At 35.7% G+C, this 25,435-nt stretch overlaps 3 protein-coding genes across 9 annotated transcripts; 2 read left to right on the top strand and 1 right to left on the bottom strand.

The window, feature by feature from the left end:
- Positions 1–286: 286 nt before the first annotated feature.
- LOC138180746 (WW domain-binding protein 11-like) lies at positions 287–2,875 on the bottom strand. 2 transcript variants are annotated; one of them, XM_069114887.1, is made up of 6 exons: positions 2,467–2,875; positions 2,248–2,373; positions 2,017–2,114; positions 1,212–1,926; positions 969–1,100; positions 287–851 (listed from the first exon to the last, which is right to left on the bottom strand). In XM_069114887.1, the coding sequence occupies exons 1-6, from the start codon at positions 2,528–2,530 to the stop codon at positions 409–411; spliced, it is 1,578 nt and encodes a 525-aa protein (XP_068970988.1). In that variant the 5' UTR covers positions 2,531–2,875; the 3' UTR covers positions 287–408. The 2 variants fall into 2 exon arrangements, with proteins under 2 accessions (XP_068970988.1, XP_068970980.1); XM_069114879.1 differs by having other exon boundaries at positions 288–851; positions 969–1,926.
- Positions 2,876–3,084: 209 nt separating this feature from the next.
- Positions 3,085–8,593, top strand: LOC138180727 (uncharacterized). Of its 4 annotated transcripts, none has more exons than XM_069114839.1 (7): positions 3,085–3,665; positions 3,877–4,089; positions 4,161–4,334; positions 4,419–4,620; positions 4,695–4,890; positions 5,160–5,245; positions 5,338–8,593. In XM_069114839.1, exons 1-7 carry the CDS (start codon positions 3,581–3,583, stop codon positions 8,132–8,134), a joined length of 3,753 nt encoding a protein of 1,250 aa, XP_068970940.1. In that variant the 5' UTR covers positions 3,085–3,580; the 3' UTR covers positions 8,135–8,593. The 4 variants fall into 4 exon arrangements, with proteins under 4 accessions (XP_068970940.1, XP_068970949.1, XP_068970966.1 ...); XM_069114848.1 differs by having other exon boundaries at positions 3,087–3,568; XM_069114865.1 differs by having other exon boundaries at positions 3,575–3,804; positions 3,888–4,089.
- A 448-nt stretch (positions 8,594–9,041) lies between these two features.
- LOC138180758 (UPF0489 protein C5orf22 homolog) lies at positions 9,042–11,815 on the top strand. 3 transcript variants are annotated; one of them, XM_069114908.1, is made up of 5 exons: positions 9,042–9,089; positions 9,150–9,256; positions 9,479–9,624; positions 10,613–10,762; positions 11,056–11,427. In XM_069114908.1, exons 2-5 carry the CDS (start codon positions 9,194–9,196, stop codon positions 11,153–11,155), a joined length of 459 nt encoding a protein of 152 aa, XP_068971009.1. In that variant the 5' UTR covers positions 9,042–9,089; positions 9,150–9,193; the 3' UTR covers positions 11,156–11,427. The 3 variants fall into 3 exon arrangements, with proteins under 3 accessions (XP_068971009.1, XP_068971018.1, XP_068971001.1); XM_069114917.1 differs by lacking the exon at positions 11,056–11,427 and adding an exon at positions 11,461–11,815 and having other exon boundaries at positions 9,062–9,256; XM_069114900.1 differs by having other exon boundaries at positions 9,062–9,256; positions 11,056–11,426.
- The last annotated feature ends 13,620 nt before the right edge of the window (positions 11,816–25,435 follow it).

Here is a 25,435-nt window from a genome sequence, read left to right as displayed (position 1 = left end):
TTCGTTAGAATTAAATAATAGTATAAATTTTCATCATGTATTGCGTAAAAAACAATTTTTTACAAATTTAAGTAGAAAAAGTACAAGTTACTGTTGATACTGTAATATTGAATGCAAAATTTGAACAACTTTTAATTACTAATTGTTAAAATTAATTACTAGAAAGTATAATATTCAATAAAACATCTTTTTGGTCGAAATCTTTTAGCTACGCTTATGAACAAATTCAGTTCATATAAATTTACGCAGAAATAAAGGCACTTGAAATTTATAAATATTAAGGACTAAAAATTAAAAAATATGTCTATATTATAGTAATATATTATAGTAATAATAATCGCAACGTATTCTTTAAGATTTAATTTTTTGCTATTCAAGTAAAGTTCTATTATATACAGTATTACAAATTTAAAGTAATCCTTCCATTTCTTGCATAAATTGCATATATGCATCATCTTTTGTTCTAGGTTGAGTAGTTCGCATTGGTTGCGTTTCTGGTATCCTTTCTGAAAGTCTTGACAAAATACTTGGTTTCCTTTTATCATCCCTTTTCACACGAAGAGAGGTAGGTAAAAATCTTGTAACATCAGCTGCTAAATTCCTAATTTGTGGTTTTGCTTCGATAGTTGTAGTACTTTTACCGTCTTTATCTTTTCGATTAATTAATTGTGGTGCAGCAGAAAGTACATTAGGTGTTTTAGGTTGTGATCCTGTCGCAGATTGTGTCTGCATTTGAGGACTTCCTATATTTGTCATATTTGATAGATTTGGCATTTGCATTTGTGGAGGTGGCATTCTTGGCATACTTGGTGGACCAGGTCTCAACATCCTCGGCATTCCTGGTGGTGGGCCTATAATCACAAACAAAATAATGATTATCAATTTATTCATTACTATTTATTCATTTATTCATTATTTATTACAATATTTATATTGACAAATCATTAAATAGTGTGAATTATTCTTACCAGGAGGTAATCGAAGTCCAATACGGGGTGGTGGGGGTGGCGGCATCCTTAAATGTAAAGGTGGTGGTGGAGGTCTATACATTAAAGGAGGCGGCGGCAATCCCATAGGTGGCATTGTGTGTGATTGCGTATGTTGAGAATGAGAATGTGATGTATGTTGATTATGGTTTGATGAATGGTCTGATGCTCCTGGAGGTTCTAGATCTTCCACTTCCATTTTATTATTACCACATTTATTATTAGACTTGGAATTAGATTCATTTTCTGCTTCCAGTAGTGACAATCGAGCATTTAAATCTTGAGCTCGTTCAGTTTCCCGCTTTTTATGAACAACTTCCATTTCACGCATAAACTGATCAATATCTTGCCCTGCCATAGCTAACATTTTCTGTTGTAGAGTAGTTGGTTTCACTTTAGCTATGTCCCTTTCTTTTTCCTTCTCTTTGTCACCGTCCTTATCTTTACCGTCTGACTCTTGTTTATTATCTTCTTTGTCATCCGCAAATCGAATTGTTCTCGATTTTGGTACTTGTTCTTTAGTCATATCTTCATCATCACTTGATAGATATGGCGGTGGAAAAGGTGGGACACCGGGTGATTCTTTATTAGGTGCTAATGTAGGTATGGAAGGGCATGTTGCATATGCACTTGTTTTTTTTAAAATACTTGGTGGTATTGGTATGTTCATAAGCGGATGATGCTGTGGTATGTAATGTGGATGGGGCGGATACATATGCGCTGGTGGTTGCGGCATATCAGGCAAAGGTATTTGTGAAGTTAAAGAACCTGAGTACATTCGAGATATGTCATTGGCGGCTGATGGTAATGGAATTTCATCAACTTGTACTTGTTGTGCATGTCTTACAGCCTCAAAATATGAAACGAGATCTATTCTTCTACGTTCATATTGTATCAGTTGTTCTTTTAACTCTGCCCACTTTTCCTGATCATCCTTTGCCTGTAAAGAAACAAAAAAATATATGTAATATTGTACGATATGTTAAAATATGTTAACATTGATTTAATCTTACCAACAATTAATACTTACATACATTTTCAAGACGCGATCCAAGGTCTCCTTTAATTTCTTTCTTTTGTCTTTCAGTACTTTCTCATTAAGTGGTGGTGGCTGCATGACATTATATTCTGAAAATTAAAACATAAATATATAAATATATAATAAATAATAAATATATAAATATTTTCATAAATATATAATATCTGACAAAACAATAGTTAACAATTCATAATAATGTTAACTATCAAATATTTTACTTACCCATTTGATCTATTTTTTCCATTTCTTCGATAATCTGAGCCGGATCTTTGCCCTTTAGAACGGCAGCGCGTACTAACTGCCTTTGTTTTTTATTTTTCTTTAATTCTTTTTTACGTGCCTCTTTACCTGTAACAAATTTGTTATCATAAGTTACAATAATTATAAATAAGTTATAATAATTATTAAATCTAAGATTTTTAAGTCATTGTATCAACTTACGTGCTTGATCGGTAGGATTCATATATTTCCCACTTTTCGTGGTGTTTATCGAACGACGTCCCATGTTTTCTCACTTAAGAAAACAACTTACGACGTAAATTTATATTGTATTTTCACAATTTTTATATTAAATAAATTAATATTTATATTTATCGTAAATACGGGTACGCCGACTATACTCAGTACACTGCAGACGGTATACTGAAACTGCTGCAGTCTGTGCAACGAAATGGAGACGTAAGTAACTGTAAATTGATGTGTATGCCCTCTATATGAACGCTACATGAACTAGCTAGCGCTAAATTCAACTTGTAAAGTAGCGTAGCCGAAGCAATTAATAGAGAGAATTTATCTATGTAAATATTGATTAATTGTCAAATTATCTATCAGTGATAATTATAATCATTTTCTAATTTACATATTTATCTAAATTATCGTAACATATCATAATATCAAATAAATCGTTCGCTCTGCTATATGATAAACTTCAATAAGAACAATTATTATTGATATTAATTAATAACAATTTTTCTTATTGGACCATAATCAAATTGCGTTTGTTATGTAAAATACGACGATATAAATAGACAAAATAATGAGAGAAAGGGAGGAAAATTGTAAAGCTAATCCCGACATCTGGACGCTATCCAAAAAGCATGGATATCATACTAGATTAAAGATTTCTCAATGTGTAATTAGTTTATTAAAATATAGTTATTTGTATCAAGTTTAATTCATTTAAGTTTGGGTTTCTTTATGTTCTTGCATGTCTCCTGTATGTTATTTTTTAAACCATTTGTTAATTATCAAGTTTGTTTATCCAAAACTTCTAAGCACGACCAGAGTACTTTAGTAACAACCCAAACTGAAATTTTCTACGCAGCAAAGAAAATTTGACTACAGCTGCAGTAATCAAATTTTGTTTACGTTTACTGTCTTGTTTCAATGGATAGACTATACTAGAGAGGAAATTTCTTCTCTGACTATACTGAAGTTTTCACGGTTTGTCCAGTTCACATAAAGTGATTGGAGAATGGATTAACTTGAGTAACAGATAGGAAAGTAATACTGGTACATCAAAACAGTCTCTATAAAATGTCATGTAGGTATATTTATGTATGACGATCCAACAAAATTTGTAACCTTGTTTTTATCACAAGTAAAAGCTGACACGCTAAGAATTATATGTGATTATTCAAGTATATCCTTTAGATATGGCTCTAGTAATACATAAAATATTAACAGTGAAGTACATTCATTTAATATATATATATTATATCTATGTGATTGAACAAAATGATATAATATTAGAAAATAGTTCTAATCTGATTTAAGCAGGTTAATACTATACTAATATCTACGCAATTTCGTTTAAATAGTAAAACTAAATTTCAAACAATATTTTTATAGTTATGTTACAGGAGAAAATAGAGAAAATGTCTCATATTATTGCACATGATATTGACAAAAAGCCACGGACAAAGGATATTAAAGTACAAGAAGATATTACATTTTATCAAATGGGATTTTCCCAAAAAATTTTGGATGGATTATCTCTTTGTGGTTTTCAAAGACCTTCACCCATACAATTGAAAGCAATTCCTTTAGGAAGATGTGGTTTTGGTATATAATATTTTCTATTTTGTATCTGTATATTTTAAGCTATAAGTTATTAATGTATATGTTAACTACAGACTTAATAGTACGTGCCAAATCAGGGACTGGTAAAACTTTAGTGTTTTGTATAATATCACTTGAAATGATTGATATAGATATATCATCTGTACAAGTATTAGTACTAGCACCTACTAGAGAAATTGCTGTACAAATTGCACAAGTTTTTTCATCTGTAGCTTGTGAAATAGAAGGTAAATATTTTTTTAAATTTAGTTAAATTTATTTGTTTGATGAATAATTGGAGTTATGAAATAAAATTATTTTTTTAATTTCAGGTTTAAAAGTTGAAGTATTTATAGGAGGAACAGCTATAGAAAGTGATAGAAAGAAATTGAATAATTGTCACATAGCTGTTGGTGCCCCGGGTAGAATTAGACATTTAATTGATAAAGAATTCTTAAAAGTTGAAAATGTTAGATTATTTATTCTTGATGAAGCAGACAAATTAATGGAAACCAGTTTTCAGAAAGACATTAAGTTTGTATAATAATTAAATATATTATTGACATTATTAAAGAAGTAAAAGTATTATTCACAATAAAAATTTTCAGCTATATCTTTTCAAAATTACCATTAAGTAAACAAGTTATAGCATCAAGTGCCACTTATCCGGGAGATTTAGAAATATTTTTACAGGCATATATGTGCTCTCCTGTTTTAGCATCTCCAGATAACAATGAACCAATACTTGTTGGACTCACACAGTTCATAACAGTTGTTCCTTCTCATCCAAATGTTATGAAACAGGTTTGATTTAATTTTCTTGTTTTGTATAATCATACAAATATCAAACCAGTTCATAAGTTCATGTCCATTTTTATTGCACTTATTATAAAAACACGTGGTGCATAAATTATTATAAAAATAATAAGGAATCGCACTAAATAATGGTAAATATATTGTAAATTCATTTTCATATCCTTTTATTGTTTTATCACAGTTAAAAATGTGCATGAACTTATGGACTCGATCTACTATATTAAATGTTATAAAATTATTTTAATACTAAATTTTAGGTTCAAATAAAAGTAGACGAATTAATAAAGATATTTAACAAAATTCCATTCAAACAAAGTTTAGTTTTTTCAAATTATCAATCAAGGTAAGTATATTTTTATAATTTCTTTTATTTACACTTTTTCAAATAATTAAGCACCATGCATATATATACTTAAAATACACTGTCTTTTACAGAGCCCAATCTGTATGTAACAAAATTAGTGCTATGGGTTTTAAAGCAACCTTTTTTGCTGGAAATCAAGATATGAATAAAAGACTTGAGGCCATTAATAAATTAAAGACTTTTAAATGTAAAATAATGGTAACAACTGATTTAACTGCAAGAGGTATAGATGCAGATAACGTAAATTTAGTTGTAAACCTTGATTTACCCATAGATGCACCAACATATTTGCATAGAATAGGAAGAGCTGGACGTTATGGATCTTATGGTCTCTCTATAACAATAATTGCAGAAAATGAGTTAGAAACATTACAAAAATTATTAATGTCCATTGGAGGTCCAAATTTTTATGTACTGAAACTTCCTTTTGATTATCCAAATGATATTTGGAATACTACTAATACAAAATTTGAGAAACTTTACGCAAAATCTGAAAAAGACGAAAATCAATTTGACATTAAGTCTATTACTACAGCTATTAATGATTTATCTATGAATACTGCTAATATGGAAATACAGAATAATATAAAGTCAAAAGTTAATGAAACAACAGATAATATAAATAAAGAAGTTACAGAAAATGTGGAAGAAGTAAAAAATAATATAATGGATTTTTCCTGTTTAAGAAACATGCCTAATTTACAAAATAAAATAAAAGTTAATTCTTTGTTTGTACCATGTATTAATCCGATAGATGAATCTCAATGCATTAAAAAGAAGAAGAAAGAGACTACAATCATGTCGTACAGTGTGTCTAAGCCTAAAATTATATATAGTTTTACATTGGATGCTGCAATCAATAATCCTTCCAGCTGGCAGAAAAATAATAAAAATGTGGTATTTGAAGTTGATTTATCAGATTTACAAGAAGATGATTTATCAAATTCTAATATTGATATGATTATTGAATTTACAAAATATAATTTTCAAAGTAAAAACACAGAAAAATCTTCTTTTCATCATAATTACGTAAATAGTGATATACATTCTGAAGATACCATTTCTAGAAGTACTGTACTTAATGAAATGCAGAAACAAAACTTAGAACAGAAAATTCAGAAAAAGAGTGATGTAACTGCTGATACTCTGATAACTATCTCAAATAATGTTCAAAATGGCACAGATGTTTCCATTTTAGAAGAATTGAATTCTCATCTCACAGAATATATGAAAGGTTCTAATACATTTTGTGATGAATTATGTTCAAATGACGAGGAAATATTATTGAAACAGGCATTTATTTGGAAAAACAAACTTGATTTTGAAATCAAATTACTAAATGATGCAATGGGAGTCATGAAAGAATCTATACAAAAGTTCATATATCAGAAACACATTGAAATGCTGAAAATATTTTATAAAGTACAAAAGAAAGCTCTCTTATGTGTTTATCCAGAAATACGAAATGACGATGAAGTAAATGACACTTATTTATATTTTAGAACTTCTGTAGACGAAAATGTATTAGAACTATATAAAGAAATAGAAAATTTCAAAAGTTCCCATCGAAAATGTGGAGAAAATTTTAATGCATATTTTCCATATCCTGTTGAATTAGATTCATATATGCCAAATCTTATGATCTCCAACACAGACAGAGAAGATTATCTCAATGCATTACGATATTTATATTCAAATCCTTATCCTAGGGAACATTTATTGCAAATAGCAAGTTTTGTGGCATTCATTGATGAGCATAGAAAGTACAATTTAATACAAAAATTAAAAAGTTTAAACAACTCTTCAGTTAATGAATTGTTAACAGTAATACAAAGTGAATTATCTAAGAAGGAATCAAATAAAAATGAAAGTAAAGAACAGGAAGAAAAATTATTAGAACATTTTGATAGTACAAATCGAGGTGGAAACATTATTAATTCAAAGGTTGATACTTTACATAAGGCACTAGATAATATTGGAAATATGACTAGTCAAGAAGAAAACGTCTCTCTAAGTGATAATAAATGGGATAAAATGAGTAATAACTATAGTTCTGACAATTCTATATCAATTGATTTAGGTTTGGATGATCTTTTTAAAATACAAAAAGTTACACGTCATGAAAATTGTAACTTGACTAGTAGTACATCAAGTATATTTTCTAGTGAAAATGATACCGTTAAGGAACATAGATTGAATGGAAAAGTAAATGCAAAAAGTAAATTTCGTAGACGGAAAAAGATTCAGAAACAAGGAGATAATACTGCTAAAGAACAATTTATTATCAGATCATCTGATGGTACTGATACGTATGAAAAACAGTATACGTCACAAACGCAATCAGATTTGTCATCTAGATCAATGACAGATCGGTTAAATTCGTCTTTTGTAGAAACAAATTTAAGCAGAAAAAATAGTCAGAATATTCAAGATATATTTAATTGTCAAGAGTCTTATGTAGATAATGAACCACAAAGTTCTGTTTCTGTTCCTAGAATTAATGAACATCGAAAGAATAATTCATGTAATTTTTCTCCTACACTTTTAACAAAAAATGTTTCACAGAGACATTTAGATAATGAAGTTACAGCTGAGAAGCCTGTAAATTCACAATATTACGCTCCTTTTTATAATTATATGCCTAATGTTCCTTATAATCAAGTAGAAGATTATATGTATATACCTGGACATTTGTCCAGCAATATATTTTCAGAGAGTGTATATCATTTTCCTCATTCATCAAGTGATAACCTTAATGAAGTCGAAATTGACCAATTTTTATCATCATTAAGAGAGGAAACAAATCGATTACATTTAGAACTTTATAAATCAGAAATGCTCCGTAATGCAATGAAAAATTATAATTAAAATTAATAAGATAAAACAATATTATGAACTTATTATCAACAACTGTTGTATATGTGAGGCGCGCATGCAATACACGTCTGTATGTGTACGTATTGTATGCGTGGTTAATCAAATTGTGGACTGCGTAATTAAATTTTTTGATAATGAATCTGTGATGAATTAATGGAAAATCATTTTTAAATTAGAAATATACTGTACAAAACACTCAGATTGAACTATGTTTATATTATCCTAATAATTGTGGGACGGTATTCGTGTGCAACTCATTTAACATTGGCTAATCCTTGTTTATCAATTGATATATCGTTAATTTCAATAGAAATCACGATAATATCTTATAAAATGTAAAACTTGTTGATTATGAAAATAATATATTTATAATTATTATTTTCGAAAAATGTTTTATATCTTGTATATAATTATATTGTTTTACAATAAATATTTGAAATACATACTGAATTAACTGTTTGATATGTTGTACATGAAAGTATTCGTGTGCGTTTTTTTCATTTAATATAAATTAATGTTTTTAAAATTTATAATCTTTACATAAAAAACAATTCATCATTCTTCGCGGTAAATTAATTTAAATAACATTTGTGCAATTCAACAAAATTATGTTTCTCTTGCAAACTTGAAATTTATTATTACTGATCTTAAATTATACAAAAGAATATTAATAATATGTAATGTTCACAGTACAAAAAATATTAAGTAATTTTATTTATTCGAATGTCATATAGTGATTGTGAGTTAGAGGGATCAGGTTTCTAAGGCGTTTCTTCAAGGGGAACGAGAAGAAAAAAGCCACCTTACGAAACTCGTCTCGTGAGAATTTGGGGTACGCGCTTGTTGTGTCCGTCCATTATTCGCAAAATAATCGTTTGAGCAGCCCGCCTAGTATATACTTCAGTCGGTTACCACGTGCTTTCGCGTGAAGGAGTCTCTTAATCGTGTACGTGGATGTCGTATGGTGTTAATTATTAAATATTTCGTAATTATCTTTTTTTTGTAGATTACGTGCGTTCGTTCGTATACGTTTAGTGCTTGAAAAGAAATATGTCATTCTCTAGGAAATACTTTAAACGGATCCCGATTTATGCGGTAGAGAGCCACAATGAGGTGAGTTTATGAATGACTAACGTCTTCCTAGTTTGTTTACATCGCAACTTGTTCTGTCCAAATTTCTTTGTTAGCACACCAGAGGCGCTACAAGCGTTTCAACTACCAATGACGAATTGGTCACGTGATCAAAGGCGTTGGAAATTAAAATCGTGCGATGTTAAATTTAAACTGTGGTATAAAATTCGAATTTTTTTCTGAAATTTTGCATTGTTTTATTAGGTGCTACCATTCATTTATCGGTGTTTGGGATCGAAACACCTTCCGTTCGAAGGAAACGCGTTCGTGCATTTAGATTCGCATCCTGACATGCTTATACCGAAAACGATGTTGGCGAACACTGTATGGGATAAAAATCAATTGTTCAGGTATTTCAGATTTTTTATTGTTATTGATAATAAGCTTTATTTTATTATTGAATAGAAGCTGTTAAGAAAATTTAATTACTTGTTAAATATACTCTCTTATATATTCATTATAACGAACCTATTTTTTATTCTTTTTATTATTAATATTTGCATATTTTTCTCATTTAACGTATTATATCTTAATATATAAATAAGGTAAATATGCATAAAAGCGGAGCTACCCTCATTTCGATAATTTTTTAATGTGTTCTTAAGGTCACCAGCCTGAAGATTTTAATGATAATGGTAAATCGAATGTGTGGAAATAACCTCATTCTGAAAAAAATTTAGTCTAACAAACTTATTTCTGATTAAATTAAAATTAGATGTGGGCTAGATTAGGTTTTGTTGTTAATTTCGTTGTATTTTGTTGTAGTTCGTTGTTATCAGTAAAATATTTGGATACTAATGTTCTGTACTAATTGTGAGTCATTTTTTCTCGAGTTCTTTTTCGATCTCAGTAAGAAAGGTAAACAATTAAGGAATCTGGTTAACTACAGTATATTAAATGCAAATAATGTGTAGAAAATTATATACTTTTGAGTAAACTCTTTTTTGATAATAACTCTTTCATAAAGCGACCCCAATTAAAACCTTCGCAACACTACTCAGGATGATGACAACATATATATTAAAAGATTATCGAAATTAGGGATAGGTCTTTTTTATAAATATTTACCATAAACAAATACAAACAAATACATCCAAAAATATTTTGGAAGACGTATCGCGTGAAACAGTTTAAATATAAAAAGAAGATCGAGTAGGGCGCTATATTAAAAAAAATCTGTACGTAGGAGGGACGAGGACATTTTCAATTTCAATAATTTTTAAGAAAATGTGTTCGTGAAATCATTCTTGAAATTAATTTTTACATTTAAAAAATTATCTTTTTATTTCTAAATTTTAATCATTTATGAGATATTAAATTACATATCTTCACCAATAGTGAAATTAGCATCGAAAATTGGATGTTGCCTGCTGCATATGCCGGTCACTTTAAGCACCTTATCTGGGTCAAACCACCGTGGGCGAATCAAATGGTCGATGGCGTGACAACCTTCTTCATCGGCAAGCATAAGGACAACGGATCAATAAGGTAAGTTCTCATCGCATTATTTTATTTTTATTGCATGTCAAACTGAATCGTGGTTGTAAATGCACCATGAAAAACTTCGACGCTATAATGGATGCTAATCGTTACGTTGCATTTCTACATTGTGCAAACACATGAGTGCAAGCAATATATGTACAATGAACATTTAATGCATATTTTTATCGATACCTGTACATTATATCACATGTTAGTAGAAAATAATGAAAATAATGGTATTTATAATTATAAATGATAAAGATATGAAAACTTCTAATAAAATTATTAACCTTCCATAGGAAAATTGCATCGTTGACGAGCCAGGCAAAATTTCATCCTTGGATTTCTATTCTTTATAAAAACTCTTTTCTTATTTGCAAATGTCTTTTTAACATTTGATAGCGAAGATATTGATAATTGTTTCAGAATCTTTTCAGGTTTTTCGAAAACTTGGAATAATGAAAAAAAAGTAGGCTTAGATAATAATATAAATTACCTAGTTTGCCTATGGGCGGTTAATAAAGAAAAATGGAACTGAAAAGGAGAAAGTGAGACGTTTCGATAATTTAACATGATATTTTTATTTTACAACGTGTAAAATAAGAATAACTATAGATCCGTGACGAATCGTAAATTATATTTTCTGAAGGCGTGTCAGTTTGATTTTTTAATTACATTTTGCACGTGTCGTCTGATGCGTTTAGGATAACATGCGAAGCCATTCGTACATTGCGCAGAGATTAAGTTCCAGATAAAACAGACATTCACGATGCGCTCATCGTTTGGACCGAGAATTATTTTTCACTTCGTAAAAGCGAGCGAGGGTTAAGTGCCTGCTCTTGTGCCGATTAACATATATGAACATGCCACTTCGTATACATTTAGGATAGCTGTAGCATAATATTACATGTGTCCTCTCGTACCGAGACAAGCATCAGAAAATTGTCGACAGGTGGTACCAGTTTTGTTACCAAACGTTGCATCTTATTATCACCGTTGCGTGATCTCAGTTTACGTGATAACTTGTTGTCGAATAGTAAAACGGTATAATTAATTAAAACATTATAATCAACACTGTACAAGTATGTAAAATGAATCTGTTACCGGTGATGGAAAACAATGAATGTCAAAAATTTCATTTTGACTGAGATATCGTACTTATTGAACGAATCATGCTAGTGTTGTATATTAGTATTCTTTGGTTGAGTTTTCAAGGAACTAATTTCTTTAAAATTTCTTTAAAATACAGAAACTGTTTCTATACAAAGCTAGGTTAGGTTAGTAATAGTCAGTAGTTAGTGTTAAAATGCTGTGAATGAGAACGATAAAATTTAAGATGTATATTAAACGATTTCGTATTACATTTAAATTATATATATTGTCGTTTTAGAGAAAGTTGTTTTAACATTTTTCATGCTCGATTAATTATCGTAGATATTTATTACGGCAATATTGTTGCAATATCGGGCAAGTATTAGATTTGATTATTTTTATGACAGAAGTTACATAATTATTAGCTGAAACATGTTCAATGAAACAAGGGTGTGACGCAGCGACGAAAGACATAACAGGACGGTAATGCACATAAAATACTATAAGGTTTGAGAATGATTCATGAAGTATGTGTATAGTGGTTTTATTGTTCTGTCGTGGTTCTTTGTGCGCGCGTTATTCAACGATATGAATGATTGCTTCTCTGTTATGAACATGAGGTCTAATGCAGATATTTAAACTCGTATGTTACATCTATAAAGACGTAACATCGTATTTTATAACTTGATCACGCTGTAATTATATTCTGACCATAACGCGATACGTTCAATTAGCTGGGTAATTTCGTTTTAAATTACTACGACTAACACGACCATCTAAATCAATGGTAACGGGCTTGTCAGCTCCTACGTGATATATCTTGATTTAAATCCTGATCACTGACCTTTTATGAATATGACGCTCAAAAGTGTATTGTACATAGTATTACTCATCAACTTTGATAAGCATTTAATAAATTTCGAAATATTTGACATATATTTGGTAAATTAGTCGGTATTTTCAATCCCGTCTTTTTTAATTTCCCCTTTTTAATTACTGTCTATTTGTTTTTAATTTTAATTTCATTGTATGCAAATGGTCGAATATAATTTTGTTGTATTACTTACATTGATCGATACATTATACATTATACAAATCGAAATAATACTTTCACAGATTCACATAAACAAAAATATATTTCCATTCGCTTCCCAGATACATTAAACTTGTTATAAATGTTATAAAAGGCTCTGTTTTTTATATTCTGCACACGATATCCTGATGTAATCAAATTTTCAAGCAATGATTCCGCAAAATCTGATATATCGATTCTTTATCCATACAACCTGTGATCTCGTCGCGAAAATAAGTATCGACTTGAATCAATTCTGATGAACACCGCGAAAGTCTTGAATATCGGTTTACATGGTTCGCGGAAGGTGGTAGACACGCGTCGCGATGAAAAGTCGTCACAGTCGGTTAATCCACGATGGAAGGGGTAAAACTTGGTTGACAAGACACGAGGGTGAGCGCGGGGCTGACCGAGGAGTGGTAAAAGGAAAAAGGTAGGTAAAGTAGCAAAGGGAAGCCGACACGGTGCGCCGTGGCGATATCTGCCAAGAAACTGGTGGCCGTGATGTAGCGCTCCGCTGGGACTTGAGTTATGTTTCTCGAATTACCGTGGATATATGTCCGTGTACCGTGAGTGAAGCACGCGAATTATGCCGTTGTCAAGACTTCTCCGTGTTCTCCGTGAGCTTCCATTCATTCCTTATCCGATGAATATTTTGATTACGTCGATTCCGTTGCCCCCTGTGACTATCTGGAATTCTAGCTGGCTATCCACCTAGATTGGAACAGACGTTCGCAATTTTAACGTTTTAAATACTTGTCAGACGCTTAACGATTCGAGGAATCGGGTACATACAATTAAACCGACCGCAGAATTATTTCTCGTCTTCTCATTCTCGTTATCTCCGAGCGATGAGTATCTTGGTCGTAGCTATTCTCGATTTATAGTCCGGTGTATAAACAAAATGAAATATTTTCATATTTTAACGTATATATATATATACACTCTAGACTTGCCACGTGGAAATGGTAATCTTCTTAATTTTTATATTCGAACATACATACATATATGTACATATATATACTTCTCTGGGACAATTTGCGTATTTTATACATTTGATCGAGTTGGCGAGGAGAACTGTCGAGCACAAGCTAGCAGAGAGGAAAAGTTTATATCTGATAGTTTTATATGAAACAAGAAAAGTTTACCCTTGATTAGACTTTAAACGCGTAAAACGTGTAGTAGCGTCTTGGATCATTAACTGTACGTGTAACCATTAAAGTGAATTACGACGGATACAATAATTTGCCAGTTACTAATAATTGCCTTCTCGTATGACCAGGATACCGTGGGTAGAATATCTTCTTGATAAAATCTAAAATACGACGACATCGACCGCTTTTCGTCGAAGTTATACATATGTAATCGCGCGTACCCACGCGCAGGTGTCGATCGAAAGCGGATCGATTTGCATTGACGATCCACAGGATGCACGATTTTCTAACTTTCTCGATGCTCTGAATGTATTTTCTTTTTTTTCAATGACTTACATTACTGGATACGCGTAACAACTGATTTTCCTTTGATAGGGGATTATCACAACACAATCAAGAATGATACCATTATTAAGATAAACTAGGATGAACATTTTTTAATGGAAACAACGCATCGGGGATTGGCATTCGTCGACGCGTGGATTCCGATGAGAACGCTCGTGCTCGGATTTGGAATTACGTGGTTTTTGCGTCAGGCTAATTACTGGAATTGCTAGCTCCCCGCAGACTCGATGCATTTGGCTGTACATTGGATATCTATATCTATTTCGACTTTGTAGCACGAGAGTATTATTTAAATTATTATTCGATCAAACGCAATTTTAATTATTCGGATTAAAGCGTGAAATTTAAATTGTATATCGTATATTGTTATCTGGTTATTTGGTTATTTGGTGAAATGAGATTTACACATCTTCGATGGTAGAAAGAAATTTTTCTCAACCTCCACGTGTTTCCGTTTTCCATTCACCTTGATTCGCCGGTGACTCTCTTTTTCGTTGTCGTCAAGGAAAGGCTCAAGAAGCTTGGTTGTGGGGGGATCGCGACAATGGACAATGGCGCAATAATCTACAATAGAGATCCGCTTGGAGATTCCGTGTCGAATGAATAGGGTCCCTAGGACAATCATCTCGTAAACTCGGTTTCTTTGCACGCCCCTCCCCTGTCGTTCCGCGGCGTGTGTTCTTTCGTTCCATATTTCACGTTTTGTAGTTCTGCGGACGCAAGAATCACCTACTTATGCGAAGTTGTTCTAACTAAGGAAGTTCCCTCCCTGTGTTCCATCGTGGGCAACGTGACCTACGCTACTTCGCGTCTGCTTACCGTAGTTCGATCAGCCAGCAAGTTGCTTTGGTTGTTCGGTGCCGATAATGAAAAGCATGCGTAGCATCTAGCTAACAAATTACGCTAATTTACAGAACACCGAGCGTTTTTCGTTCTACCGGAGAAAGTTTAATTTAACTTGTTTCGGCTATTACGCGTAATCGTTTTCTTCGATCGCACGCGTTACAACACGCGAGATTTTCTCTGAACAAACGCTATCAAGCCTCTCTTAGAGAGATTCCAGACTATCTTCAGATAACGATACTCCTTCGGAATTCGCGGAATGTGATTCGCACGAAAACGCTTACGTAATTGGGACCTTTCTGTTCTTTTACGTCCGGTACCACGACCACAGAGATCTCAAGCATTCCTCGAATTTCTGGAAAAACAGCACCGATGTCACGGAATACGCGATCGGCCTAATGTGTCCCCATACCTAGTGCATAGGAGTAAATACCTGCCGTGACTGAGAGACCCCGCGTCTCGGTTCTTTGAATACCGGTATGGTAGAAGCACGTCGAGATTTTCACTCGGTGTCTTAATCGCATAACTTGTTCTCGGTAATGCAAGCGAGGCTTATATTTCCTGCCTTTTTTCACCGGGAACGTTTATCAACACATTAGAAACGCGAGCTGGAGGAAAGTTCACGGGTTGTAGAGCACAAATTGCTCTACGCTTCGAAGTTTGAGCGACTGTCTTTGTCGAACTCCTCGACGAAACGTTGATCGCTGCATTATTTACAAATTGCGTCTGTTATGCGAATAATTCTTTACGGAAGCGTTCAAATTCACGCGTGAAATTGGTTCTAATTAAATTTTCCACCCTTTTCTTCTGATTGTTGCTCGAATATTTATCGCGCAAGTGTTTTTACGATACGCGTTTAAGAATACTCGCGTGGAATTTCAATTTTTCTTCCCTCGAAGAATGTGAAAATCGGTCGTATCGTGCTTCCTATTCATTAATGTAGACTCTTCAGTTATTCTTACATGATATTACGATAAGTTGAAGTTAGGAACTTTCATTTTCTAGTGTTTTTCATAGTGCTTTCTAAACTTTAGCGCGCTTATCAACTTTTTCATAAAGATTCGTCGTAAATGTATGTTTGAAGAAAGAGAGTTCGATCTCTTCTTTATTAAGTTAGGAAAATTCTATAACTTGATTTTCGTATAAATCTCTAATGTGTCGAACTATGGTAACTCGATCGAGGATTTCATATGAAAAACGATCTTTCAAAATTTCTATCTTTTTTCATAATAGCGAAAAGATATTCGATACATTTCCATTACTTTAAACAAAATATTCATCGCTACATTTTACATAATTTCTGTGAATGTATCTGTAATTATATCGCAGAAGGATTACGTACCTAGGTATGTAATTAAATCACGAAGTTGTGAATCTCGCGATAAAAGTTTTTATATAATCGGTTAATTTTCATTTGACCGTAAGCTAACACGTAGATTACTTTTTATCACTTTTAATGATTCGCGTATCATCGTTATTATCTAAATTATTAAAAAATTTCACAGTGATCGTCTTGTTCGAACTGCTTTATACAAAAATCGAAGAAATACGATGCTTTAAAAAAATTCATTGTCTTCGATTAAAAATAGTAGATATTTTCATGTATATTGAAATATTTTAAATAACAAAGTCCCTGGCTACACAAAGCTTACACATTGAAAAAATCGAATTAATTCCATCGTGTCTGCCATCCGTCGTTCTTACGTACCCCTGTACATAAACCCGGTGAATTAAATTTCATTATATCGCGCTTTTCGAATAACAATAAACGCAGCTGCTAATTGAAATCCCTTTCGTCGATTCTCTTTTGCACGCTTTGCTCGTCGATCTTATCCAATTTTTACGTCCGTGGTTGTTGCGAAAGCGAACGTCGAACATTTTTACAGCTGACGCGAGAAGCTATCGGTTTCAGCGAAGGTCGCGTGCAATTAACATAAACGCTTCGTGCAACCTGAAGGCGTGACGTCGCAGATCCGAGTCGATAACGCATCGTGACTGCATCAGGCTACATCTGCACGTGCATCGCGTGTACCGCGCGGTGAATTTGTTCCGTGAGGTCGCGGGATTCCTAGGTGAACGCTAGAGAGACTGGTGTCGTCCAATTGGTAGCCTTGATTTCTATGGCATCCAATGGTCGACGATGGTACACTTTCCAGGAAGAGGTGGCCCAACTATCGCCGTGCCGCTAGAGTAGGAGGCCAGAGGTTGCCCGAGGTGGGAGAAATTCTAGTGGGTGGTGAACGCAATCGTCAACCATCGAGACTCTTTTTTTCCTATTACCATTACGCGCATTGTATATCGTCATTGACCACTGCCAAAGTAGAGTAGGTATTAGGTATAATTTTTCGTTTTTCCATTGTTCTCTACGACGCCTCAATATAGGTTTGCATGTTAGAATTGTACGTTAAAAATGTACATCTCTTAACAGGGTAAAGGATAATTCTATGGGTAGTTATTAGCGTGTGTTATTGAATAATTCTCGTCGTAGATTTACGAGAGGTATTATCTCAGTACTCCGTTATCTTAATATCTTCTCTTGGTATCTTAATTTTCAAAGTTGGCTTCTATTAGCTACAGATTCTATTTCAATTTCTATCATTCCGAGCTACTAATTTCACGGCCACTAGAGATCCCTTTTATCCAGTCGTCTTCCACGATATAACGCAGTACGCGTTGTCGAGTTTCGAGGAAGTTATCGCTCATTTACGAATAGAAATGAATTCACCGTGGATTCGATCAGCATACGATCGTGGTATCCCTATCTGATGGCTTATCGCGATCCAATTATTTCCCGTAGCGGTTACTATCTGATTCTATGGTGCGGTCGATCCATCATCATTAATGCCGGTGAATGAAAGCGTACAAGTATATTTTGAGGAATGGAAGGGCAATAGGACGGGGCAATAGAAACACCTATACCCCAGGTGCAGCAGGTCCGGTGTAATCGGCGCGAAGAAATAAAAGGGTGTTGGTTTAAAGAGTGGTGCACGAGGTGATGGCAGGTCAGGGCCGAGAAGGTAGCACAGGAACGTGTCTCAAGTCGCAGGAGCGTGGGCGCCAGTTGGCATATCACGATCGTCGTCAGGTTGCTCTACACATATCGCCGGTTCTTGGTGAAAAGAACAAAAGGGACCGCCACCGACGTGGACCAATCGCGAGTATGGTCGCGGCACGACTCGACCCCGAGGAATTAGTAGCATCGACCTCGCAAGGGGATCGGTTCCTAGGGATCTCGATCCTCCTACTCCTCCCTTCTCCGTCGTGGTCGCTCGTTGCTTCTTCCCCGTCGATTGATTCGTCGTGGTTGCCTCCTAATTGATCGTTAGCCGCGTAACACCAAGGCGGCTACGTGGTTGCCTGGAAATGTTCCCGATCGGTTCTCGAACGAGAGCTCGCACACAGGGATCGATCCGTACGTGGGATCTTGGAACGTTTCTCGGTGGTAGTTACGTGCGAACTCGCGGTTAATTGCGATTGCACGATATGATTGAGGGCAAGAGATCTGTAGAGGATCTGTAGAGGATTTGTAGAGGATTTGTAGAGGACTGTAATATAGAATAACGATAACTTGCTGTTGCAACCCGTCAAATATATTTAAAAGAATTAAATAAATTAATAAATATAAATACTGTCGAGTGGCGCTTGTACAAACGTATTCGCTAAGACATTGTATTATTGCTCGCTGATAACTCGTAGATATTGATCGATAATTCGTAGATACTCGGTATATACCTATTCGCTCGCGATCTATACGCGATTTATACTGGTCGGAGGAGAGCCGGAAAATTCAAATTCGTCTTTGTTCGACGGTTGTACGTAGCGGCGACATTGTTTTGCCCGGAGTTTATTTATTATTACATTACGTGTGTCCTAACGATCTTGATACTCCGAGGCAAAACAACAATATGATTTGAATTGTCCTCTACTAATGGGCCGCTACATCATCCCCCCCCCCCCTACCAGTGATAACGTTTTTATTAAGTTATATTTATAAAATTATTTACACTATTTTGTCCTTGGTCGTCGCTATTTTAAATGTTACCGATACATCCTGTGTCCGATAATTTGCGACTCTTAACCGAAACTTGCCCGAAACAAATCGGGAAGTCGTACTCTTCGCCTAGACCGCGTAACGTACTTATTCCTGGTGTTTTCTTCTGTCGTTCGGTATTTGTTATTTGCATTGTTATTTGCATTGTTATTTCGTCGCAGACATTCGATTTTTGCTACGCTTATGTTGCTGCGAACTGCTCTTTTAATAGTGCACCTTGTGATTTTCCGTTCCTCCACTTCTTTTAGATTTTCGGGTTCTGCAGCGTGAATATTTTTCCTTTAATTTCGCAGAGGTTCTCATAGCTTTAAAGCCACAATTTTCAAATCGACGCTCCCGCTTATCATTTTTTGTCTGCTCCACTCGATGAACTCCGTCGATCAGCTGGTAAAAGGAAGTTATCGAATTTCTGGGAACCTCCTTCTGCATCTGCGACTTCAATTATAAGCAAATCATGTCAATTTGCATATCCTTGGGGTAAGGCCGAGAAAGCTCGGCCAGTAGTGCTTGTTTCTGTCTAAGAAATGTATTAGTTGGAATATACGCATCCTGTTCGACGATGAACACTTCGACGTATACTTGATAGGCTGTTTTTTTTGGCCAAAATGTTCCTTGTATTAATCCCATAACTTCTATCCATATATAAACGTTCTCTTTTACTCCGATTCACAATGTAGAGCACTTGTAGAGGACTGTAATATGGAATAACGATAACTTGCTGTTGCAACTCGTCAAATATATTTAAAAGAATTAAATAAATTAATAAATATAAATACTGCTGAGAGACGTTTGCACAAACGTATTCGTCAAGACACTGTATAATTGCTCGCTGATAACTCGCACATATTGATCGACAATTCGCAGAAACTCGGTAGATACTGATTCGCTCGCGATCGCGTCTGTTTATTTATACTGGTCGGGGCAGAGCCGGAAATTTCAAATTCGTCTTTGTTCGACGGTTGTACGTAGCGGCGACATTGTTTTGCCCGGAGTTTATTTATTATTACATTACGTGTGTCCTAACGATCTTGATACTCCGAGGCAAAACAACAACATGATTTGACTTGTCCTCTACTCATGTACCGCTACAGATACTGTCGCGACACGCGTGTGTGTGCGTGCAAACAAATAAATCGTTTGTCTAAACACTCGGCTAGACTTGAATAGCGTCGGCGATATTAGGAAGGCGAGATGTTCGAGCGTTGCTTCTAATTGATTCTACGATTGGCATACGAATGGGTAGAGCGTTACACGCGCGTCGTAGAATGTCTACGCATCGTTGGACATTCAGAATGGCAAAGTTGTGACAAAGGTCGAGTTTGTTCGTCGCACTTCATGGTCCGGTTTCGTTGGAATTTAGCGGGTACGCGGCCGTACTTAGGCTGTCTGTCTCGTTGCGAGATCACGGTTGAAAAACTTGACTGGAAAGAAAACTTTGCCGCGGTAACTTGAATGACAATTAGAGCAGGATCGGATGGAATTTAGGCCGCCTGGTCCGATCAGGCACGCACGCTTAGCCGGAAGCCTATTAAGCTGGAATTTCATAATGGGGGAGTGCCTGTTGACTATAGTTTCGATGGGTTATGCAACTTTCGCTCGTTACGGCGAACAATCGGCTTTCCTTCCGACGCTTATCTGGATTATCCATTCATCCACGTTTTGCTACAATTAAAGCATCGTAAACGCAAGTTTACGCGTTTTATATTTTTCTTAGTGTTTCAACGTAGCGCTTAGACGATAGAAGAGATTGAATATAAAGAAGGTAGAAAATCCAATTTTCATTAGAATTAAATAAAATATGTTTTTTTATCAACTTTCACGGAAAAACGAAACGAGCGAACACGTCAGAATCTTTCGTATTGAATTATACGTGTATGGAAACGAGCGAGAAGTTGATTTCAAAATGCAACAAATAATTATGCATAATCAACGTTGGTGGATGTGTGCGTACGAGAGAAAGGGGAGTCCGATGCCTGATTTCTTCGAGTCCAGAGCAGATGTTTGTTAAGTAGAGTGCCGTATACGATACACGTAACTTTGGTAAATGTAATTCCAAGAAATTACAGATACGTTTAACGCGAACAATAATGCATAAGGTCTCGTTGCCATGAGCATTGCGCGACCGGGGCCTCGCGTTTCCTCCCCCAATTACATTCGATTCTTGGTATTACATACGTTCGCATGACTCGTTTTTAGATTCCTTAACAGAGATACGTGTATTGCCGGGAGGTCCGATCTGGATGATGATGATTATGATGATGATGATGAAGATGATGATGATGGAGATGGTGATGGAAATTGCGATCGTGACGGACGGTAAATACGTACATCTGTCCCTGAATCCCGAAGTGTAGTGTGTAGAATTAAGTTGTGTTTACGGTGTGAATGATACCTTAGCAACTATAAAGGATACTGGCATATACCCGAAAAAAGTGCTACGCGAAATAAGCAGCTGGTGTAATTGCAGTTACGGAAAGGATGTAATTGCGATGGGAAATACCATACAGCGTGTTACGTTACAGGCCATATATACGGCTTGCGAAATTTTTCATCTTTTCTCCTTCAATTTCTCAACTCGAACTTTCAAAGCTAAAAACCGATAATGTCTAGAGAAAAAATTTCGTTATTTTGTTACTTCGTTACAGTTTCACTCGCTCGTAACGCACGAAACCCGTAAACTTATCGTAAAACACGCTCAAGTATCGCGTTACGTTGCGTATTTCTATATTTTTCGTTTCAAGCGTTAACGGCAGACGGGAATGTCTCCCAGCGAACAATCCGAGAAACAAACATTCGTCTTGCCCGTACCAGTTTCTTAGTCCGTGATGTAATAAGATCGAATATTTTAAGACATCGATCAAACCGTGCTATCGTTTCCTGTTTAATATTTCTTTTGCGAGAAAAGAGCGAAATAAAAGAAAGGAATTCCATCGTTTATCGATGCATACGCGCAGTCTCGATTATCCGTATCAGTCCGGTGCATTCAAAGCCGAGCTATACGCAATTGAAATACGAAGACAGCTGTATTGCATTTACCGTCAATAGAGCCGCGCTAGTATTATGGCAGATCAAAATCATACAGAGAACCGTATTCACGTATATCGCTCGACCGGCTGTGTGTTTCGCAGACCTCTGAATGATTACGGGTAATGCCCGACCGATTCCATACTCGATACCTGATAAAAAATAAGAGCAAAATATCTCACGTGGCTTGTCTGGACACCGGCGATTCGTTGAATGCACGCTCGAGAATGTCACGTTACAACGAGTTTACTATCTGACTTCGAACGAGGTCGCCTTGTCAGAAGCAGCCTTGCAAGGCTGATACCGCGTCAACCTCGTACCTACGCGGAGAGAACGGTTATTTTAGCCCGCCTCTAGAAAAATTGCTTCCCACTAGAGCAGCACGCGAGACTAGCGCGAACAGGAGAGAGAGAAAATGTATGGCATTCGAACTGCGGCTGCGCTCGCGAACGCACAATGTTCGAAGGAGGCCGGACAACCCTGCGTTTTTATATTTCTTCGCGTAGTATGAAGCAACGTATATCGATGGTTCTCGTTCACGCTCATGCGGTTACCAATAGTCACGATCGGTCCATATTTAAATACCAGACGGCCGTATTAGACCTCGACTCTATTATTTCATCAACCAGATGCGTAATAAAACTGGCTGTCGAGTAGTAACAGCTTGGAACTGAAACGCACCGTTGTGCAATCTCGTTGTTCCTCTTGGTACATCATAAATCTGAAAGCCCAGCTGTTCGTAGTCTATCAGAAGTAATCGTTTCGATTTTACACGCGATACCGAACAAAACTGTTCGTTACTATCAAATTCTCTGTCAGTAGACACACAATCGTACGTCTCGACTTTCTTATATCGTGCGATACGTATTACCTGTATCGGACCAACGTGATTCTTGAAAAAGCATCTTGTTCGAACCGACCACTTCATATTTTTCTCTGACGTTATATTTACACAAGGAATCGATGTTTCCACCGGATCTAAAAGGGGTTTTCAGCTATAGCGAGCCACGTTCCTCGGTGACGAAATTATACGGCGGATTATCTGGTCGCCTCGTTGTCGGCACGGCACTGAAAGCGAACGTACGCTTGGTTTTTGATCTTACCGCGACGATTTGTACCCGCGATCCACGTAAGAAGAACGTGCCCCGTTCTCTTGGCCTGGCGAAGGGGAAGTGTCCTCTCTCCTCCTATCTCTCTTTCCACCGCTTTTTCTCCGTTCCACGAGAAGAGAAGAGAAAAGAAGAGAAGAGAAGCGGAGGGAAGAGAAGAGAAGAGAGGAGAAGAGAAGAGGAGTCCGTGGGTAAGATCCGCTGCCGTCTCTCAACCGTTGACAAATAGTCGTCGTGGTCTTTTCCACGTATAGAGTATACGCGCAGCCTTCTGGTGCGCGGTTATACGCGGCCTGGCTCCCGCCATGGGCTTTCGCGATTTCTTTTTCACCCTCGTGCGTTTCACCATGCGCATAATTGCCGGTGGGTGTCTCGCGTGAAATGCAGCTGCGCGCATGCACATTCAGACGTCTGTCAAGACACCGGGGACGTTCGTGCGTAGGCAGCCGATGCCACGACGCCGGGGATAAGATCGGCCCCGAGGCCCGGTGATCCTACCGTTTTTTCTTTCTTTTTTCCCTCTTCTTCTCTTTTCCTTTCTTTTCTCGATCTCCGATCGGATCGCAGGAAGAAAGATACCGGCCGAATTGTAAATTCATAATTTCCTCGAGTATCGCGTTTCTTCTTAACTCCTCCCGTAATCAGTCCAAACTCAAGAGAATTTCGTAAGCGTGTCGCCACGAATTATAGCCGCCTCGTGTGTCATCGTGCGTCGCGTTATAGTATTCGATGTTTCTTCGTTTTCTTTCCCTCGCGTCTGGGTGGCTTCTGTGAATATAAATGAATTTCTTATGAAGGGCGAAGATAAGATTCATCGTGATAAGTACGTTGATAGATATCGGTTTATCGTTTTCGATGATATCGTTTCTTACGATGTTTATCTGTAATACCGTGACACGCTATGTGCGTCCTGTTAAAAAATGCGTTTCGGTATTGGTATCCTCGCGTCTGAGTTTGCGTGTAGTCCTCTACTTTATTCGATAAAGTCTGTACCAAGGTATGCTACGTGTAGCTCCTAGCTAAGTTTTCAGGTTTTATCAATTCGTTCGTAGAAATGTTTCAACACATAAAACTTAAATGATATAATTTTACGATTCTTCTATTGACTATACTTACTAAGGATTGGCGCTAAGTACAAGAGAGATCAAGTGATGTATTGTCATCAATGATTGGCGCACATCGTACTCAATAAAGATTGCACAAGATTGCATTCAATAAGGATTGCTCTATCTTATTAAAGAATAATCGACTTGGGCTTGAAAATACCGTGCAACACTTGTCGGTAACCAAGAGCTATTCTACATTAAGCAGCATTATTAGATAATGGGTGACTGTGCACTGTGTACTTTTCAACAGAGGTTATTATTAATTTCTGTGTCTTCAATTTTTACAAGTGTTGGAATTTTCCCTTCTACTACTCCAATTACTCCTTGGATGGCGTATATTGTATGGTTAATCAGTAGCCATTGATCGTCATTCTGAAATTTATGTGATCGTTATTACTACGTGACTACCACTACGTTTCTACGATTTCTCTTCTGATCAGTATTGGGAAATAATTTATCAGCCCACGAGCTTTCCTTTGGCGATACCATTAATAAATTATACTTCTCAGAATATCTCACTGTGCCAGTAATGAAATTGATATGTGATTTCTCTGTATGTACGATCCTCCTTTACGAACGCGCTGTTAAGAGGCTAGCCATTCGCAAGATTTATTCATTAATGTTTGTTACAAAGATGTACAAGAAGCAAGAGCACATCGTTGATAGAGCGAAGGTGTCATAATTCATCAGACTATATCCGGGTGTTTAGATTTGGCGTAAGGCATGTAGTCGACGGTGGTGGTACTTGGTGCGCACTAACTCGGCTATACGATAAATTCCGGCTGGCTTTGGATGACGTATAGCCGTCCTCTCGTTGCGAGTGTATTAGGCCATGTTGTAAATCTCGAATTCTTTCTGGCGTTGCACGTGAAATAAGGGGAAA

Source organism: Bombus flavifrons, chromosome 1, assembly GCF_040668555.2.
Source record: "Bombus flavifrons isolate JBK064 chromosome 1, iyBomFlav1_principal, whole genome shotgun sequence".
Lineage (NCBI taxonomy): Eukaryota > Metazoa > Arthropoda > Insecta > Hymenoptera > Apidae > Bombus > Bombus flavifrons.
This window is presented reverse-complemented; position numbering and strand designations above follow the sequence as displayed.

Bases quoted from the DNA above. Each gene is read 5' to 3' on its own strand.
- LOC138180746 (XM_069114879.1), bottom strand. From the start codon at position 2,530: ATGGGACGTCGTTCGATAAACACCACGAAAAGTGGGAAATATATGAAT. The intron at 2,374-2,466 runs GTAAGTTGATAC...AATTTGTTACAG, and splicing joins GAATCCTACCGATCAAGCAC to GTAAAGAGGCACGTAAAAAA. The intron at 1,927-2,016 runs GTAAGTATTAAT...GTTTCTTTACAG, and splicing joins ATCGCGTCTTGAAAATGTAT to GCAAAGGATGATCAGGAAAA.
- LOC138180727 (XM_069114839.1), top strand. From the start codon at position 3,581: ATGTATGACGATCCAACAAAATTTGTAACCTTGTTTTTATCACAAGTA. The intron at 3,666-3,876 runs GTATATCCTTTA...ATATTTTTATAG, and splicing joins AATTATATGTGATTATTCAA to TTATGTTACAGGAGAAAATA. The intron at 4,335-4,418 runs GTAAATATTTTT...TTTTAATTTCAG, and splicing joins TGTAGCTTGTGAAATAGAAG to GTTTAAAAGTTGAAGTATTT.
- LOC138180758 (XM_069114908.1), top strand. From the start codon at position 9,194: ATGTCATTCTCTAGGAAATACTTTAAACGGATCCCGATTTATGCGGTA. The intron at 9,625-10,612 runs GTATTTCAGATT...CTTCACCAATAG, and splicing joins GATAAAAATCAATTGTTCAG to TGAAATTAGCATCGAAAATT. The intron at 10,763-11,055 runs GTAAGTTCTCAT...AACCTTCCATAG, and splicing joins AAGGACAACGGATCAATAAG to GAAAATTGCATCGTTGACGA.